This window comes from Pagrus pagrus (assembly GCF_965226575.1).
Source record: "Pagrus pagrus genome assembly, chromosome: 10".
NCBI classification, from domain to species: Eukaryota; Metazoa; Chordata; class Actinopteri; order Spariformes; family Sparidae; genus Pagrus; species Pagrus pagrus.
This window is the reverse complement of record NC_140194.1, coordinates 2,940,218-2,957,872: the sequence shown is the minus strand read 5'-3', so window position 1 is coordinate 2,957,872 and position 17,655 is coordinate 2,940,218. Positions and strand designations below refer to the sequence as shown.

General features: G+C 46.2%; 1 protein-coding gene across 1 annotated transcript in view; it reads left to right on the top strand.

Moving 5' to 3' along the window:
- grm8b (glutamate receptor, metabotropic 8b) overlaps nt 1-17,655 on the top strand; it is a 167,416-nt gene that overhangs the window by 71,348 nt on the left and 78,413 nt on the right. The window contains exons 4-6 of the mRNA XM_084365414.1: nt 286-421; nt 2,738-2,892; nt 2,976-3,113. Coding sequence (XP_084221540.1) covers nt 286-421; nt 2,738-2,892; nt 2,976-3,113 — 429 coding nt within the window. The remainder of the gene's footprint in view (nt 1-285; nt 422-2,737; nt 2,893-2,975; nt 3,114-17,655) is intronic.

Below are 17,655 nucleotides of genomic sequence, written 5' to 3'. Positions count from 1 at the left end.
CAAGGTGGTGTCCCAAAACGGCTTGGGTGCTGCACCCAGAATGCATTGGGATCAGGCTTGCATTCAGATCTCAGGCGCCCTTTGTACGTCACACCAGTCGAGGAATGATTTGTCGCTGTCTAACTTGTAGTCTGACCCATCTCTCAGAAGAATCACACCAAGACTGTATGACTGCAATCTACTTATCAAACACAATGATGTCTCAAGAATCCTCGAGACTAATCCTGGCTTAAGCTTTTCTTTCTAAATATTCAATGTCTCTCTCTCTCTGTGTCTCTCTCTCAGGTGGGGTTTGTATCGCTCAGTCCCTGAAGATTCCTCGGGAGCCGAGACCTGGAGAGTTCGACAAGATCATCCTGCGTCTGCTGGAGACGCCCAACGCCCGCGCCGTCATCATGTTCGCAAACGAGGACGACATCCGGTAAAAAAAAAAGTTTTTGATTTTGTAAAGTTAGTCAACAAGATCGATCTAACACTGTCCATGTTAGTCAATCACTTTGCTATAGACTGAAATATCTCATAAACTATGGATTCCAATTCTTTGGTTTATGACCAAATTTGTATTTATTCATTTATTCTATTCATATTCATTGTGAGCATGCTCTGTCTGTTGTTATGGCAACAGTGGCACATGAAGATGCAGCAGAAGATGCAGCTCGTCCAAATTATGCTACATTTTATCTTATTTAACTGGCTTTTTTTTTTGGCTATATTGGTGAAACATGTGCTGCTTATGGCAGAAATACTGTCTTCATAATCGGAGAAGAAAGCGGGAGTTTTGGATTAATAGCGGTGGACTTTCAGACCATCACCGCCTGCGGCATCTTTATGACCATCCTGACCAGCCAGGAGAAACCAGGGAGGAAGAGAGCATGGTTTAAGGCTGCTCCTGGCTAACGACCAGTCGCAGGAAAAGGAAATGGACAGATCAGACTGCTGTGTCCCATTGTTTTTCAGAGACCTGTCTCCACCACATATTTACAGAGACCTGTCTCCACCACATATTTATAGAGACCCTTCAGCACTACATCTTTACAGAGACCTGTCTCCACCACATATTTATAGAGACCCTTCAGCACCACATCTTTACACAGACCTGACTCCACCACATGTTTACAGAGACCTGTCTCCACCACATATTTATAGACCTGTCTCCACCACATCTTTACAGAGACCTGTCTCCACCACATATTTATAGAGACCTGTCTCCACCACATCTTTACAGAGACCTGTCTCCACCACATATTTACAGAAACCTGACTTTGCCACATCTTTACAGAGACCTGTCTCCACCACATCTTTACAGAGACCTGTCTCCACCACATATTTATAGAGACCTGTCTCCACCACATCTTTACAGAGACCTGTCTCCACCACATATTTACAGAAACCTGTCTTCACCACATCTTTACAGAAACCTGACTTTGCCACATCTTTACAGAGACCTGTCTCCACCACATCTTTACAGAGACCTGTCTCCACTACATCTTTACAGAGACGTCATTGATGCTTGGTGCTCACACACAATCAAAGTTGATGGACAGTATTTACCTGATGTCGCTCCTTTGATATGAAGATGCCGACCACATTTTCATCCCCATCTTATTGCTGCTGCTTTCATTCACTTCGACGCAGATTCAAAACATGTGCTACATGTTTATGCACATAAATAACTGTATATATGTTCTGTAATCTATGTAGCATGAAGCAACTTCCATTTCACTAAGCAACCCTGTGTTGTATGCGCTGTGTTAGAAAATACACACTGAGAAGAATCAGTTGATCATCTTCTGAAGGTTACTGTGGTGAATACAAAGTACTAACACCCACGTCCCTGCAGTTCATCTGAAAGTAGTCTTCAAACATAACACACACACACACACACACACACACACACACACACACACTATATTCTGTATCTGTATGTTCCAAATGTATTTAATCAGTACATCCACCAAGTGTTGAGTGCAGATTAAGATAACAAGCTTCCAATTATCTGAGTGAACTGAGAGCATCACACGCACACGTGCACACACACACACACACACACACACACACACACACACACACTTGATACCAGTGTAACAGCTGATGTTAATCTGCAGCTCTGAATCACACACAGAGGGAAATCACTCACCCTGAGACCTCACACACACACACACACACACACACACACAGAGAGAACAGACAGGATGAGAATGTAAAGGACCAGATGGATCATCGCTCATGTTTGAACTCATTTAATGAAGACATTAATTTACAATAACAACACAGCGGATCAGATTTACATTTGTGGTTTTTGTGCAAATGTTTCATTTGTCTGATTTGATTGGATTGCCATTAGTTTGGTTCATTTCCTCCTCGGGATGATGTGGAATCACTTTGATGATCCTCTGACTTTTCATCTTGTGCCGCCATCACCGCAACACTGCAGTACTTTGGTTTATGACCTAATTGAGTTCTCTGTTCTCTGGGCTCCATCTCTGGTTCTGCTATATCGATTTTGATCATTTGTTTTCCATAATGAGTGGAATCATTGTTATAGGGTACAATGCAGACCAGTGGACTGTGTTTCAAAAGCTTGTGCCTGCATTACCCTCAATGCAACAACAAAAGGCTTTATACTACTTTTTCTCCACACATGGCTGTAGGATCATAACAATTTATTCAAAAATGTTCCAGGTGGCAGCAAGAACTGATTCTCTGCTCTTTCTCATTTGCTGTCCGACTCTGACAGGCGAATCCTAGATGCGGCAAAACGCAACAACCTGACAGGTCACTTCCTGTGGGTGGGCTCTGACAGCTGGGGCTCCAAGATCTCTCCGGTGGTCCAGCAGGAGCGGGTGGCCGAGGGCGCCATCACCATCCTCCCCAAGAGGGCGTCAGTGGACGGTGAGGCAGGAAACAGATCTCAGAGCAGCACGTCATTTAACAAGTAGACCATCAGTGTGATGTAAGTTTCCTTCTGTCCGCAGCGTTTGACCGATACTTCAAGAGCCGCTCCCTCTCCAACAACCGCAGGAACGTCTGGTTCGCTGAGTTCTGGGAGGAGAACTTCGGCTGCAAGCTGGGGATGCACGGCAAGAGACCGGGCAGCCCCAAGAAATGTACAGGTAGGAAACACAGAGGTCAAAGGTCAACATGGACTTCATTATACGAGCAAGGAGAACTAGTTTTGTTATAAAAGAGCAAAAACTTTTTTACCTCTCCGCCGTGTCCTTCTTAGCTGTCTCCTCTTTTCTTGGCCATTTGCTTTTGCTTTCGTTCTGTTATTCCCCCGTCCTTTATGTCCTCATTTCCTTCTCTAGCTCCTCCTTCCTTCCTCTACTTCCTCCTTCCCTTCTCTATCCACTTTTTCCTTCCTCTACCTCCCCCTTCCTTCCTCCACTCCTCGTTTCCCTCTCTTCTTCCTTCCTCCTTCCTCTATTTCCTCATTTCCTCCTCCTTTCTTTCCTCTTCCACTTTCTGCCTTTTTTTAGATGTGATAAGAGTCTGAATTCAGTAAAAACAGCAGCTCGGTTAAGACAGAAAAAGATGAGTATGACATCATCTTGACTTCTAGCAACCACAAATAATAAGAGAGGTGATATTGTCCTCTAACCACTGAGGGAGGATCTGAGTGAAAATCCAGAGAACCTGAGAGACCGGCTTGTTATTTTACCTCGGCGGTCCAGGAACTCCTCCATGTTGGAGGGTTAACAGGGTCTCTTGTCTCTTTGGGACACTCCAACACTCAACCTCTCCTCCATTTATATTCATGAACTGGATTTCTGACCAGCGACTGCCAATTAACACGCTGGATAATCATTTTGGGGCCTGAGCTTTCAACCCCAGCGTCTCTGACTGTCAGTAATTAATCCGACATTCACTCAATCCCGCTGAGTGTGAATATGAAAAGGTGTCAGCAGTTTAACTCACAGCTCCCATATGAAACTGAGGGATAGTATAATAGTGACTACAGTCAGCAGGAAGAGAAGAAGACAGTGCTATTTTGAACCTTTCAAAATCTGAAGGTAATGTGTCACCTTTCTCACGAGGGTCTGGAAAGAGAGAAGAACAGAAATTAAACAAAAACAAGAAAGAACAACAATTGGGTTTGATTCGTAGTGACGTCAAAGACAAAGTCCACATTCGACAAGAGCGCTCCAAATGACCAGAAGTGCTCTCGCTCTGCCCATTTTACCCAGCTGGAGATGACTTTCGCCAAGGCAAATGTACCAGTTTGACAGTTTCAACAGCCAGACGGCCTGAGCCTTGAAAACACATCAGATTTGTGAACATAAACTAGTTATCTTTAGTTTTTGGATTAGTGAAGGGGACAGGCTCACCTTTGCAGTCCAACCTGGCACGAGCTGGTCCTGATGTTGCGTTCAGACCGACTTCAGCGCTACGTCGAATCATCCTGCCCCTTTGTTCATTTAAATGAAGCCAGTCCAGCAGGGCAGGATGTCGCCTGGCAAAATAAAAACATTGAGCTGCTCTCCATCTTTGTCAGACGGCAAGTGATCGAGCACATTTGTGGTAGATTACTTTGTAACATGATCAGTATTTAAGTATTTCTACTGTTGACTTCGTGATTGTCATGATGAAAGATGTACACTGTGCTGGCTAAGCTGTATTTATTGTTTCTCACATTTGAACAGTAGTTTGAATTTCAGAAAAACAGTGTGCTCTGTCTCTATCAACAGATACCTGCACACGAGCGCAGATACATTTTTAAAACGATATGCAGATAAACTTTATAAGTGTGGTTCACTAGACTCCTGTGTTTTTCTTTAAAGAACATCAGGGATTCATAAACCACCAATTTTTCACATTTAAGTGTGTTTACAGGTCTTGGGGAGTACTACTGCATACAGTATGTAGTATAAATAATTTGTGGCTCCAGAGGAAGCGGCATGTATTCTGATGAATTGCCTCTAGTGATGTCACTCAGTGGTTAAGATGCATTGTGGGTAATTTAGTCCACTGGTCTGCATTTAACTCCTGTAACGCTGTTGGACTCATTATGGACAGTTGAAACAAACAATGAAAATCGTTGCAGCAGAACCAGAGATAACAACTTTTTTTTACTTCACTCATTCTTCCTTCTTTTCAAAACCTGGTGCCTACATTACCCACAATGCAATTTAGCTACTGAGTGACATCACTGGAGGCAATTTATCAGAATACATGCAGCTTCCTCTGGAGCCACAAAAGGCTTTTTGCTACTTTTTTTACACTTTAAAATTGTTGGAGTCGCCCTTTGACTCTGAAACTAGAATGTAATGAAAACCAAGGACATAATATTGATATATATGACGGACACACGCAAACAGATTGTCATTGTTCTGGCTACCGGTTCTAGTATTACAGTGTAATGCAGTTCTGCGTTTGGTTTGTCCAAGTTGTGTTGCCGTACCCCAGCAGCAGCCATTGCTCGACTGCCGCTGCTTCCTTCCTACAAACATGTAGGAAGGAAGGAGGAGTTAGAGAAGGAAATGAGGACATAGAGGAAAGAAGAAGGAGGTAGAAGAGGACCCCGGACCTCCTGAGAGCTCTGATTCTTCTTTCTACATTTGAACAATAAGTGTCTTCCTCTACTTGTAACCTTGTTTAAAGTCAAAGCAGATTCAGGCCTCAACTTGACAGCAGACGTAAATTAAACGCTGTCAATTCTGAATGATAAATGAGTTCTTCTTCTCCTCTCCGATCACACCCAGCTCTCCTCTGCTGAGTCTCTCTGTGCTGACTGCAGAGACCCTGCAGCACAATGTAATCCCCCTCTGAATCAGGAGGACTTTCTCTGTAGAACAGGGGGCCACTGAGGGCCAAATCCTTTACAAACATGTCCGACACGCGAAATGGGATTTGCCGAAGGTGTTGGCTAAACACAGGCGAGTCGTGCAGACAGAAGTGAAACAACAGAACGACGGCGTCAGCGCTCTGAGAATCGCTGCTGCGAGTCTTTTACCTGAGCTCGATGGACGGCTGCTGTCTGGACGCAGCTCTCGACTGATTGTGTTAGAAGCTCCAGATTGAGTTTCTGAGCTGCAGCAGAGTCATCACACAAACAGACAAACAGCTGAGTCAGCAGGTCAGCGTCCATCTGCCTGTGTTTGTGTGTGCAGAGACAGATGTTTGTGTGTTTCAGAGCTGTGGAGATGTTAGCTCAGACTGCTGAAGGCTGCAGCTGTCATGGACCGCCCTCTGGCAAAACCTATTTTCATGCATCACATCTCTTTTTATTTACATAAAGATTATAAAGATGCAAATACCTCAGTGTGCTACCTCACAGAGGTGGAGCTCAGGAAACATGTCTAGAAACATTCATTTCATGCTCAGGATTTATTTCTACATCTTGGGAGTGACTCTTTTTTTGCGTTGTGACACAGAGTTAGATCAAAATAATTGATGCCACTCTCATATCTGTCCATCAGCCATAAGTTAGCTTAGCTTAGCTCTAAAGAGGGAAACAGGTTGCCTGGCTCTGTCCAGCATTCATAAAATCCACCTACCGGCCGACGACGGGTTATGTGCTGGACCATTTCATGACTCTGAACAGTTTTTGTATCAATGGAAAATGAATTAATCATAACCGCTCATAGCTTCCTGTAAATATAAACGCTGGGATGTCAGTGGAGAGAAACACGTTTGTGTGTGTGACTGTGTGTGTTGTAAACATCTGGTATGAGTCGTGTCTGTCTGCAGCTGTGAAGCCTCAAACCCTCCAGCAGAGAAGAAGAAGCGGCCTCGGGAGCGTCTCACCAGCTGACAGAGATTAGAGCGCGCTCAGTGCGATCCCTCCAGAGGGCACCGGGGACCCCGCTCATTAATCGTAATTAATTAGGATAATTAAATATCCATGTCCACGGTGGCCCGAGGTCTGAGGGTGACGTTTCGTCGCCCGCCCGCTCCGCCACGTTTACAGCCGCCACCGCCGCCTCTGAGTATCTCATTTTCTGCCAGATAGAGTATGTCGCTTTTTAAAGGCAATCCAATACTGTAATTATACCCTCCCAACCTCCACCTCCACCCCCACCTCCAACCTCCACCACCAGCCCCTCCCCCGTCCTGAACGCTCAGATGAGAGTAAATAAGAAAATCTTTTTTTTTTCTTCCCTCTTTCACATGCGATCATCAGAATCACCTCCTCATGACTGAGACTTTCACTCAGAAACAATACTCCTTTAAAAATATCCTTAATTTAAAACACTTGAATCTAAATCAAGTTGTTAGTTCACCAAAGATCCCTCTATTTGTCCATTAATCTAACAAACTGAATCCTCTAAAAGCCCTCGATTAAAAAACGATATTTTAAGAGGTACACGACTTTCCCCTTAATTTACACTCATTTGAAACATTTGAAAAATCCATTAACGATTTGTTAAAGTGTAATTACGGTTGGGATTTTGCTTAATTTTAGAGCACTGAATTACTCAGTATTCAGGCATTTGATAGATTTACCCTTTTTGCATCCATAAATAGGTTCATTAAGGATTAAAAACCCTTAAAATGTACAAATGACTTTACAGATGCTCCTTCATTTCCATCTCAAAAAGGTCCAGCGTGCAGGATTCGGTGGCATCGATCTGTATTGTTGCAGATTGCAACCAACTGAGCACACCTCGTCTCACACTAGAGCGGCTGCTTAAAACGCAAAAAAAAAAAATAAACTAACTCCAGACTCAGTGTTTGATTTGTCCGTTCTGGGCTACTGTACCATGGCAGACTCAGTGGAGGAGGTCCGTCTCCATCTGTAGGTATAAAAAGCTCAATCTAAAGGGGACGAAAACTCAAAGATATTTAGTTTCAGGTGCTTATACACTCATGATAACATAATTATGAGTATTATATTCCATTTCTGTCCCTCAGTCCTCCTAAATCTTACACACTGGACCTTTAAACTGGCAAGAGACGAGTTAATTAAGTAAATAATTATGTAAGTAAATGTGGTCGCACGATATAACTGCTATAGAATAATGACACCATCACCGTTCAGATCGGGTCCCTTTCACTACGCTCCCGGGAAAAATTAAGCCAGGCTGGCAGCTTGGCACCATTTCTGTCAGCTCTCACGTCTCCATTACAGACTAAATGAATGAATAAACTCACTATTTGTCCTGTGTTGTTGGTAGTTGCTAATTTAAGAAAAACAAATCACCTGTTTTGTTATTTTCTGGATAATGTGATTGCCTCCAATTGGCTGTTGACACTAAAGGTTGTTTGGAGCCCTGATGACGTCCTAGTGGTCCAAACATGTTGGCTTTTTGAATGATTAATCCACTTTAATTAACAGTTTTTAATATTTTCTTCCTTGATTAACATATTTTCTTATATTTGGTGTACAAACATGAACACACGTCCCGTCCTGTCCGTAGTTTAGCTGTTTGAAAGAGCCTCCAAACAAACACTCACATAGGAAACTCAGCAGCAGCATGTAAATGTCACTTTGGGTCTGTTAGATTATGATGCGGTCCTCATTCTTCAGTACCACTAACCGCACACTGTCTGCTCATGACACGTTGGCTACAGAACAAGTTTCTTCACTTTGTCTCGCTGCTGTCAGTCAGACGCAGACTCGCCCCTCCAGCTGCTGAGGCAGCCAAATAATCAGACTGAAACCGTCAGTCTCAGTTTCACAGTCGTGCTCCTCTTCCTCTCTGAAGGTCGAGGTCTGAGCCGTCGTGCCTCGGAGTCGTCCCTGATCTCAGCAGCCTCCAGCCGATGGATTCTCTGTCAGCCTCTCATTGATTCTGATCTATAATTAGTGGTCTGTTTGTTCGTGTGCTCGCAGCAGCAGCAGCAGCCGTCGACAGACAGGCTTGCTTGGATAATGGAGACACGTGCGTCATGTGAACACCTGATTCAGGCATTGAGATCCTGATTACAGCATGTCAGCTGATCGGCTGCAGCGATGAAGAGAAAACAAAATCCTGACGAGTTATTTATTCTTATACTCTAACTGGAGGATGGAGGTGTGGCGAGCACACAATCACGACAAAACCTCCTCTTGACAAACACTTTGGTCAGAAAACAACCTGCTATGTTTTATTTAAAGCCCAGCAAAGTACGTTTAGAGGCGCCTGTGGTTCAGGAGTGGTCGTCCACTCGTCTGAAAGGATCGGACCTGAAAATCAGCCATATAAATGCAGTCCATTTACATTTCTTTGTGTTGCAGCTTTACTGCTGCTTAGGTTTAGGCACAAAAGCTGCTGGGATAGGGCGAGGAAAACATCATGTTTTGGCTTAAAAAATGGGTCATGTTGCCACAAACATGGCTGGATGTCAAAATATCCAGCGGTTTCACTGGACTTTTGTCACAAATTACAGCAATCGGGCTCAACACAAATTATGTCGTGTTCATGGTATCTTTTTACCTCCCGTTACATGTTATATTTAAAGTGAAGAAGAAAGTTGGGTTTTGAGTTGGAGTGCTGATGATGAACAGCCTGAATGAAGCTGCTCTGTCGCCTGGTGGTACAGCAGCAGATACTTGTGTATCTGTTGTCAGATGGCAGCAGGGTGAACAGACTGTGGCTGGGTCAGTGTTGTCTTTTAGTATCCTTTGGGCTCTGTGCAGAAATCTCACTTTGCCGATGTCACTGACGCACTGTAGATGGTACCAGAGATGTTCAGATGTTCTAGGAGGTTTTAATGTTGTAGCGCTGTAGCATGAACCACGCCAGTACGTCAGGTTTCCAGTCAGGATGCTTTTTATCGCTCCTCTGTAAAAGTTGACCAGAATTTTGGCCTCGTGCTTGTAAAGAAGTCTAATATCCAGCTGCAGAGTGCTGTCGTGTTTAGTTTTCCAATCAGCTTCATGGGTGAGTCGACAAACAGCATTCTGATGTAGCTGTTCTAGTTGTGTGAAGACTGAGTGGAGTGCAGTGGATATGGCACTGTTTCTGGATCTGTTGTTTCTGAAAGCATGCTGGTGAGGGTCCAGGCTGCCAGAATGTTATCTTTGATGTGCTGGTGAACCATTTTCTCAAATCACTTCATCAGAATCAGAGCGGTGGTCGTTTAGACGATGTGTCCACATGTCCAGTTTTAATTTCCTCTCACGCCACCTTCAAGACAAAGACAGCATTTTTTAGCTCGACTGCTGTTTTTAGGGCAGAAGTGAAATCATCAGGATGTTGTTTGTTTGTTTGTTTGTGTGGTTGTAATGAACATTTCAGTCACTTTCACTTTGTTTGAAAGCAGAAAAGAAAGCTGGAGATATTTTGGCAGTGTTACTGTTCCCTCAGCACCAGACAGGTGTGGAGAATAAACTTCTTCTTCCACTCTGAGGATCATTTCTTTCACCTGGAGACTCCACAAACACTCTTTCACCAGAAAACATGAATATTTGATTGTGTTCTCGTGCTCTGTTGAACGATGTGTTTGCTGAGTTAAGAGTCTCATTGTTTTCTCACCTTTTTACAGCACTGTTCCCTCCCTTTGTACTCCTCTGTGCTGCAGATTCCCTTGAAATACACTCAGTGGATATAAAAGGCAGATTTGCATTTGAACGCCTCTTTGTGTTGCCTCGTGTACATTTCGTTCTTACCTTGGCGCTGTAGTTTGTTTGGTTACAATCGTCAGCGGATGAAGAAGCGATGTCGACAGAGGCCGGGTGTCTTTTCTTTCTTCTGTTTGAGAGCAGCAGTGATCTCTGAGGGAAAAGCTGCCTCCGTGTCAGAGATCGAGCAGCTGTTTAGTGTTCAGCAGCACTCAAGAATATTTTTTTTTTTATGTCAACAGCTTTGAAGAGGAGAAAGTGGCTGTCAGCAGCTTCCTTTTTGCTTCTCAGTGATGAGATCAGTATGAAAAGTGTGGACTCTCACTCTCACTCTGTACGCAGTTACCTGTCTGGACTTAGTCTTGAATTTGGTCTTGACTTGTGCCTTATTATCACTGCAGGGTTCTTGATCCTTATCTCCATGAAACAGAATCGATTCACAGATGTCAAAAATCGAAAAAGGAGGAACTGAACTCCGAGGGATGTGCAGCAGTTCATCTAAGAAAAAGGCAGCATTGCAAGTGTCTCTTTTATCTCATGACTTTGCAATTAGCTGGTGGGAATTTTCTTTACTCAAAGTTGTCCTGAGGGCAGAAACATTTGTGATTGGTTCAATCTGACAACCAATCGTAAGAGAGGAGAGAATAGCAGAGGCGGGGCCACCATTTTGAAGTTGTGCTTGGGGAAAATTGCGCCCTGCAGCTGGATGTCATTTCAAAGTAAGTTTGTACAAAGAAAATGTGAGCAATTTTCTCCAGAATGGAGCATTGTGCAGCTATGCGTGATTTTTTTTCTGCCCTCACTCAAATCATAGTGTAATGGCTCAGCTTGTAAGTTTAGACTAGCCTACTGTTTCAGAAGTAAGCTAGCTGCTAGCCACTAGTGTTGTAGCTTGCATTAAAATGTTGCAGTGTGCGGTTCTTATCAGAGAAAGGTAGATGGCTATTTAGGGCAGTGTCGTCTAATTTATAAATTTGGCTTTTCCTCATGGCTGTTTGGTCTTATGTGGTCACATGGCAGAGACCATTGTTTCCTAGAATTGTGTCTGAGGGCAGGTGAATCCCTCCTGGTCTCAGGGCAGAAGTCCTATTTTTCTGTTCCCAGGGCAACGTAGTTGGACAAAAGGGAGTCAACTGTCTCCTCCTGGTCTCAGGGCAGAAGTTGACTGAGGGCAATGAATCCCTCCTGGTCTCAGGGCAGACGTTGTCTGAGGGCAAGTGAATTCCTGCTGGTCTCAGGGTAGAAGTCCTTTTTTTCTCTTCTCAGGGCAACGTAGTTGGACAAAAGGGAGTCAACTGTCTCCTCCTGGTCTCAGAGCAGAAGTTGTTTTGTAGGATTTTCCTCATGGTTGTTTAGTCTCATCTGGTCCTTGGGCAGAGACCATTGTTTCCCAGAATTGTGTCTGAGGGCAGGTGAATCTCTCCTGGTCTCAGGGCAGAAGTCCTATTTTTCTGTTCTCAGGGCAATGTAGTTGGACAAAAGGGAGTCAACTGTCTCCTCTGTTCTCAGGGCAGAAGTTGTCTGAGGGCAGGTGAATCCCTCCTGGTCTCAGGGCAGAAGTTGTCTGAGGGCAGGTGAATCGCTCCTGGTCTCAGGGCAGAAGTCCTATTTTTCTGTTCTCAGGGCAACGTAGTTGGACCAAAGGGAGTCAACTGTCTCCTCTGGTCTCAGGGCAGAAGTTGTCTGAGGGCAGGTGAATCTCTCCTGGTCTCAGGGCAGAAGTCCTATTTTTCTGTTCTCAAGGCAACATAGTTAGACAAAAGGGAGTCAACTGTCTCCTCTGGTCTCATGGCAGAAGTTGTCTGAGGGCAGGTGAATCTCTCTTGACCTCAGGACAGAAGTTGTCTGAGGTGAATCTCTCCTGGTCTCAGGGCAGAAGTCCTATTCTTCTGTTCTCAGGGCAACATAGCTGGACAAAAGGGAGTCAACTGTCTCCTCTGGTCTCAGGGCAGAAGTTGTTTTGTAGGATTTTCCTCATGGCTGTTTAGTCTCATCTGGTCCTAGGGCAGAGACCATTGTTTCCCAGAATTGTGTCTGAGGGCAGGTGAATCCCTCCTGGTCTCAGGGTAGAAGTCCTATTTTTCTGTTCTCAGGGCAACGTAGTTGGACAAAAGGGAGTTAACTGTCTCCTGTGGTCTCAGGGCAGAAGTTGTCTGAGGGCAGGTGAATCCGTCCTGGTCTCAGGGCAGAAGTCCTATTTTTCTGTTCTCAGGGCAACGTAGTTGGACAAAAGGGAGTCAACTGTCTCCTGTGGTCTCAGGGCAGAAGTTGTCTGAGGGCAGGTGAATCCCTCCTGGTCTCAGGGCAGAGGTTGTCTGAGGGCAGGTGAATCTCTCCTGGTCTCAGGGCAGAAGTCCTATTTTTCTGTTCTCAGGGCAACGTAGTTGGACAAAAGGGAGTCAACTGTCTCCTCTGGTCTCAGGGCAGAAGTTGTCTGTGGGCCGGTGAATCTCTCCTGGTCTCAGGGCAGAAGTCCTATTTTTCTGTTCTCAGGGCAACGTAGTTGGACAAAAGGGAGTCAACTGTCTCCTCTGGTCTCAGGGCAGAAGTTGTCTGTGGGCAGGTGAATCTCTCCTGGTCTCAGGGCAGAAGTCCTATTTTTCTGTTCTCAGGGCAATGTAGTTGGACAAAAGGGAGTCAGCTGTCTCCTCTGGTCTCAGGGCAGAAGTTGTCTGAGGGCAGGTGAATCTCTCCTGGTCTCAGGGCTGAAGTCCTATTTTTCTGTTCTCAGGGCAACGTAGTTCGACAAAAGGGAGTCAACTGTCTCCTCTGGTCTCAGGGCAGAAGTTGTCTGTGGGCAGGTGAATCTCTCCTGGTCTCAGGGCAGAAGTCCTATTTTTCTGTTCTCAGGGCAACGTAGTTGGACAAAAGGGAGTCAACTGTCTCCTCTGGTCTCAGGGCAGAAGTTGTCTGAGGGCAGGTGAATCTCTCTTGACCTCAGGACAGAAGTTGTCTGAGGTGAATCTCTCCTGGTCTCAGGGCAGAAGTCCTATTCTTCTGTTCTCAGGGCAACATAGCTGGACAAAAGGGAGTCAACTGTCTCCTCTGGTCTCAGGGCAGAAGTTGTTTTGTAGGATTTTCCTCATGGCTGTTTAGTCTCATCTGGTCCTAGGGCAGAGACCATTGTTTCCCAGAATTGTGTCTGAGGGCAGGTGAATCCGTCCTGGTCTCAGGGCAGAAGTCCTATTTTTCTGTTCTCAGGGCAACGTAGTTGGACAAAAGGGAGTCAACTGTCTCCTCTGGTCTAAGGGCAGAAGTTGTCTGAGGGCAGGTGAATCCCTCCTGGTCTCAGGGCAGAGTTGTCTGAGGGCAGGTGAATCTCTCCTGGTCTCAGGGCAGAAGTCCTATTTTTCTGTTCTCAGGGCAACGTAGTTGGACAAAAGGAAGTCAACTGTCTCCTCTGGTCTCAGGGCAGAAGTTGTCTGTGGGCAGGTGAATCTCTCCTGGTCTCAGGGCAGAAGTCCTATTTTTCTGTTCTCAGGGCAATGTAGTTGGACAAAAGGGAGTCAACTGTCTCCTCTGATCTCAGGGCAGAAGTTGTCTGAGGGCAGGTGAATCTCTCTTGACCTCAGGACAGAAGTTGTCTGAGGTGAATCTCTCCTGGTCTCAGGGCAGAAGTCCTATTCTTCTGTTCTCAGGGCAACATAGCTGGACAAAGGGGAGTCAACTGTCTCCTCTGGTCTCAGGGCAGAAGTTGTTTTGTAGGATTTTCCTCATGGCTGTTTAGTCTCATCTGGTCCTAGGGCAGAGACCATTGTTTCCCAGAATTGTGTCTGAGGGCAGGTGAATCCCTCCTGGTCTCAGGGCAGAAGTCCTATTTTTCTGTTCTCAGGGCAACGTAGTTGGACAAAAGGGAGTCAACTGTCTCCTCTGGTCTCAGGGCAGAAGTTGTCTGAGGGCAGGTGAATCCCTCCTGGTCTCAGGGCAGAGTTGTCTGAGGGCAGGTGAATCTCTCCTGGTCTCAGGGCAGAAGTCCTATTTTTCTGTTCTCAGGGCAACGTAGTTGGACAAAAGGAAGTCAACTGTCTCCTCTGGTCTCAGGGCAGAAGTTGTCTGTGGGCAGGTGAATCTTTCCTGGTCTCAGGGCAGAAGTCCTATTTTTCTGTTCTCAGGGCAATGTAGTTGGACAAAAGGGAGTCAACTGTCTCCTCTGATCTCAGGGCAGAAGTTGTCTGAGGGCAGGTGAATCTCTCTTGACCTCAGGACAGAAGTTGTCTGAGGTGAATCTCTCCTGGTCTCAGGGCAGAAGTCCTATTCTTCTGTTCTCAGGGCAACATAGCTGGACAAAAGGGAGTCAACTGTCTCCTCTGGTCTCAGGGCAGAAGTTGTTTTGTAGGATTTTCCTCATGGCTGTTTAGTCTCATCTGGTCCTAGGGCAGAGACCATTGTTTCCCAGAATTGTGTCTGAGGGCAGGTGAATCCCTCCTGGTCTCAGGGCAGAAGTCCTATTTTTCTGTTCTCAGGGCAACGTAGTTGGACAAAAGGGAGTCAACTGTCTCCTCTGGTCTCAGGGCAGAAGTTGTCTGAGGGCAGGTGAATCCCTCCTGGTCTCAGGGCAGAAGTTGTCTGAGGGCAGGTGAATCTCTCCTGGTCTCAGGGCAGAAGTCCTATTTTTCTGTTCTCAGGGCAACGTAGTTGGACAAAAGGGAGTCAACTGTCTCCTCTGGTCTCAGGGCAGAAGTTGTCTGTGGGCAGGTGAATCTCTCCTGGTCTCAGGGCAGAAGTCCTATTTTTCTGTTCTCAGGGCAATGTAGTTGGACAGAAGGGAGTCAACTGTCTCCTCTGGTCTCAGGGCAGAAGTTGTCTGAGGGCAGGTGAATCTCTCTTGACCTCAGGACAGAAGTTGTCTGAGGTGAATCTCTCCTGGTCTCAGGGCAGAAGTCCTATTCTTCTGCTCTCAGGGCAACATAGCTGGACAAAAGGGAGTCAACTGTCTCCTCTGGTCTCAGGGCAGAAGTTGTTTTGTAGGATTTTCCTCATGGCTGTTTAGTCTCATCTGGTCCTAGGGCAGAGACCATTGTTTCCCAGAATTGTGTCTGAGGGCAGGTGAATCCCTCCTGGTCTCAGGGCAGAAGTCCTATTTTTCTGTTCTCAGGGCAACGTAGTTAGACAAAAGGGAGTCAACTGTCTCCTCTGGTCTCAGGGCAGAAGTTGTCTGAGGGCAGGTGAATCCCTCCTGGTCTCAGGGCAGAAGTTGTCTGAGGGCAGGTGAATCTCTCCTGGTCTCAGGGCAGAAGTCCTATTTTTCTGTTCTCAGGGCAACATAGTTGGACAAAAGGCGGTCAACTGTCTCCTCTGGTCTCAGGGCAGAAGTTGTCTGAGGGCAGGTGAATCTCTCCTGGTCTCAGGGCAGAAGTCCTATTTTTCTGTTCTCAAGGCAACATAGTTGGACAAAAGGGAGTCAACTGTCTCCTCTGGTCTCAGGGCAGAAGTTGTCTGAGGGCAGGTGAATCTCTCTTGACCTCAGGACAGAAGTTGTCTGAGGTGAATCTCTCCTGGTCTCAGGGCAGAAGTCCTATTCTTCTGTTCTCAGGGCAACATAGCTGGACAAAAGGGAGTCAACTGTCTCCTCTGGTCTCAGGGCAGAAGTTGTTTTGTAGGATTTTCCTCATGGCTGTTTAGTCTCATCTGGTCCTTGGGCAGAGACCATTGTTTCCCAGAATTGTGTCTGACGGCAGGTGAATCCCTCCTGGTCTCAGGGCAGAAGTCCTATTTTTCTGTTCTCAGGGCAACGTAGTTGGAAAAAAGGGAGTCAACTGTCTCCTCTGGTCTCAGGGCAGAAGTTGTCTGAGGGCAGGTGAATCCCGCCTGGTCTCAGGGCAGAAGTTGTCTGAGGGCAGGTGAATCTCTCCTGGTCTCAGGGCAGAAGTCCTATTTTTCTGTTCTCAGGGCAACGTAGTTGGACAAAAGGGGGTCAACTGTCTCCTCCTGGTCTCAGAGCAGAAGTTGTCTGAGGGCAGGTGAATCCCTCCTGGTCTCAGGGCAGAAGTTGTCTGAGGGCAGGTGAATCCCTCCTGGTCTCAGGGCAGAAGTTGTCTGAGGGCAGGTCAATCGCTCCTGGTCTCAGGGCAGAAGTCCTATTTTTCTGTTCTCAGGGCAACGTAGTTGGACCAAAGGGAGTCAACTGTCTCCTCTGGTCTCAGGGCAGAAGTTGTCTGAGGGCAGGTGAATCTCTCCTGGCCTCAGGGCAGAAGTCCTATTTTTCTGTTCTCAAGGCAACATAGTTGGACAAAAGGGAGTCAACTGTCTCCTCTGGTCTCAGGGCAGAAGTTGTCTGAGGGCAGGTGAATCTCTCTTGACCTCAGGACAGAAGTTGTCTGAGGTGAATCTCTCCTGGTCTCAGGGCAGAAGTCCTATTCTTCTGTTCTCAGGGCAACATAGCTGGACAAAAGGGAGTCAACTGTCTCCTCTGGTCTCAGGGCAGAGGTTGTCTGAGGGCAGGTGAATCCCTCCTGGTCTCAGGGCAGAAGTTGTCTGAGGGCAGGTGAATCTCTCTTGACCTCAGGACAGAAGTTGTCTGAGGTGAATCTCTCCTGGTCTCAGGGCAGAAGTCCTATTCTTCTGTTCTCAGGGCAACATAGCTGGACAAATGGGAGTCAACTGTCTCCTCTGGTCTCAGGGCAGAAGTTGTTTTGTAGGATTTTCCTCATGGCTGTTTAGTCTCATCTGGTCCTTGGGCAGAGACCATTGTTTCCCAGAATTGTGTCTGACGGCAGGTGAATCCCTCCTGGTCTCAGGGCGGAAGTCCTATTTTTCTGTTCTCAGGGCAACGTAGTTGGAAAAAAGGGAGTCAACTGTCTCCTCTGGTCTCAGGGCAGAAGTTGTCTGAGGGCAGGTGAATCCCTCCTGGTCTCAGGGCAGAAGTTGTCTGAGGGCAGGTGAATCTCTCCTGGTCTCAGGGCAGAAGTCCTATTTTTCTGTTCTCAGGGCAACGTAGTTGGACAAAAGGGGGTCAACTGTCTCCTCCTGGTCTCAGAGCAGAAGTTGTCTGAGGGCAGGTGAATCCCTCCTGGTCTCAGGGCAGAAGTTGTTTTGTAGGATTTTCCTCATGGCTGTTTAGTCTCATCTGGTCCTAGGGCAGAGACCATTGTTTCCCAGAATTGTGTCTGACGGCAGGTGAATCCCTCCTGGTCTCAGGGCAGAAGTCCTATTTTTCTGTTCTCAGGGCA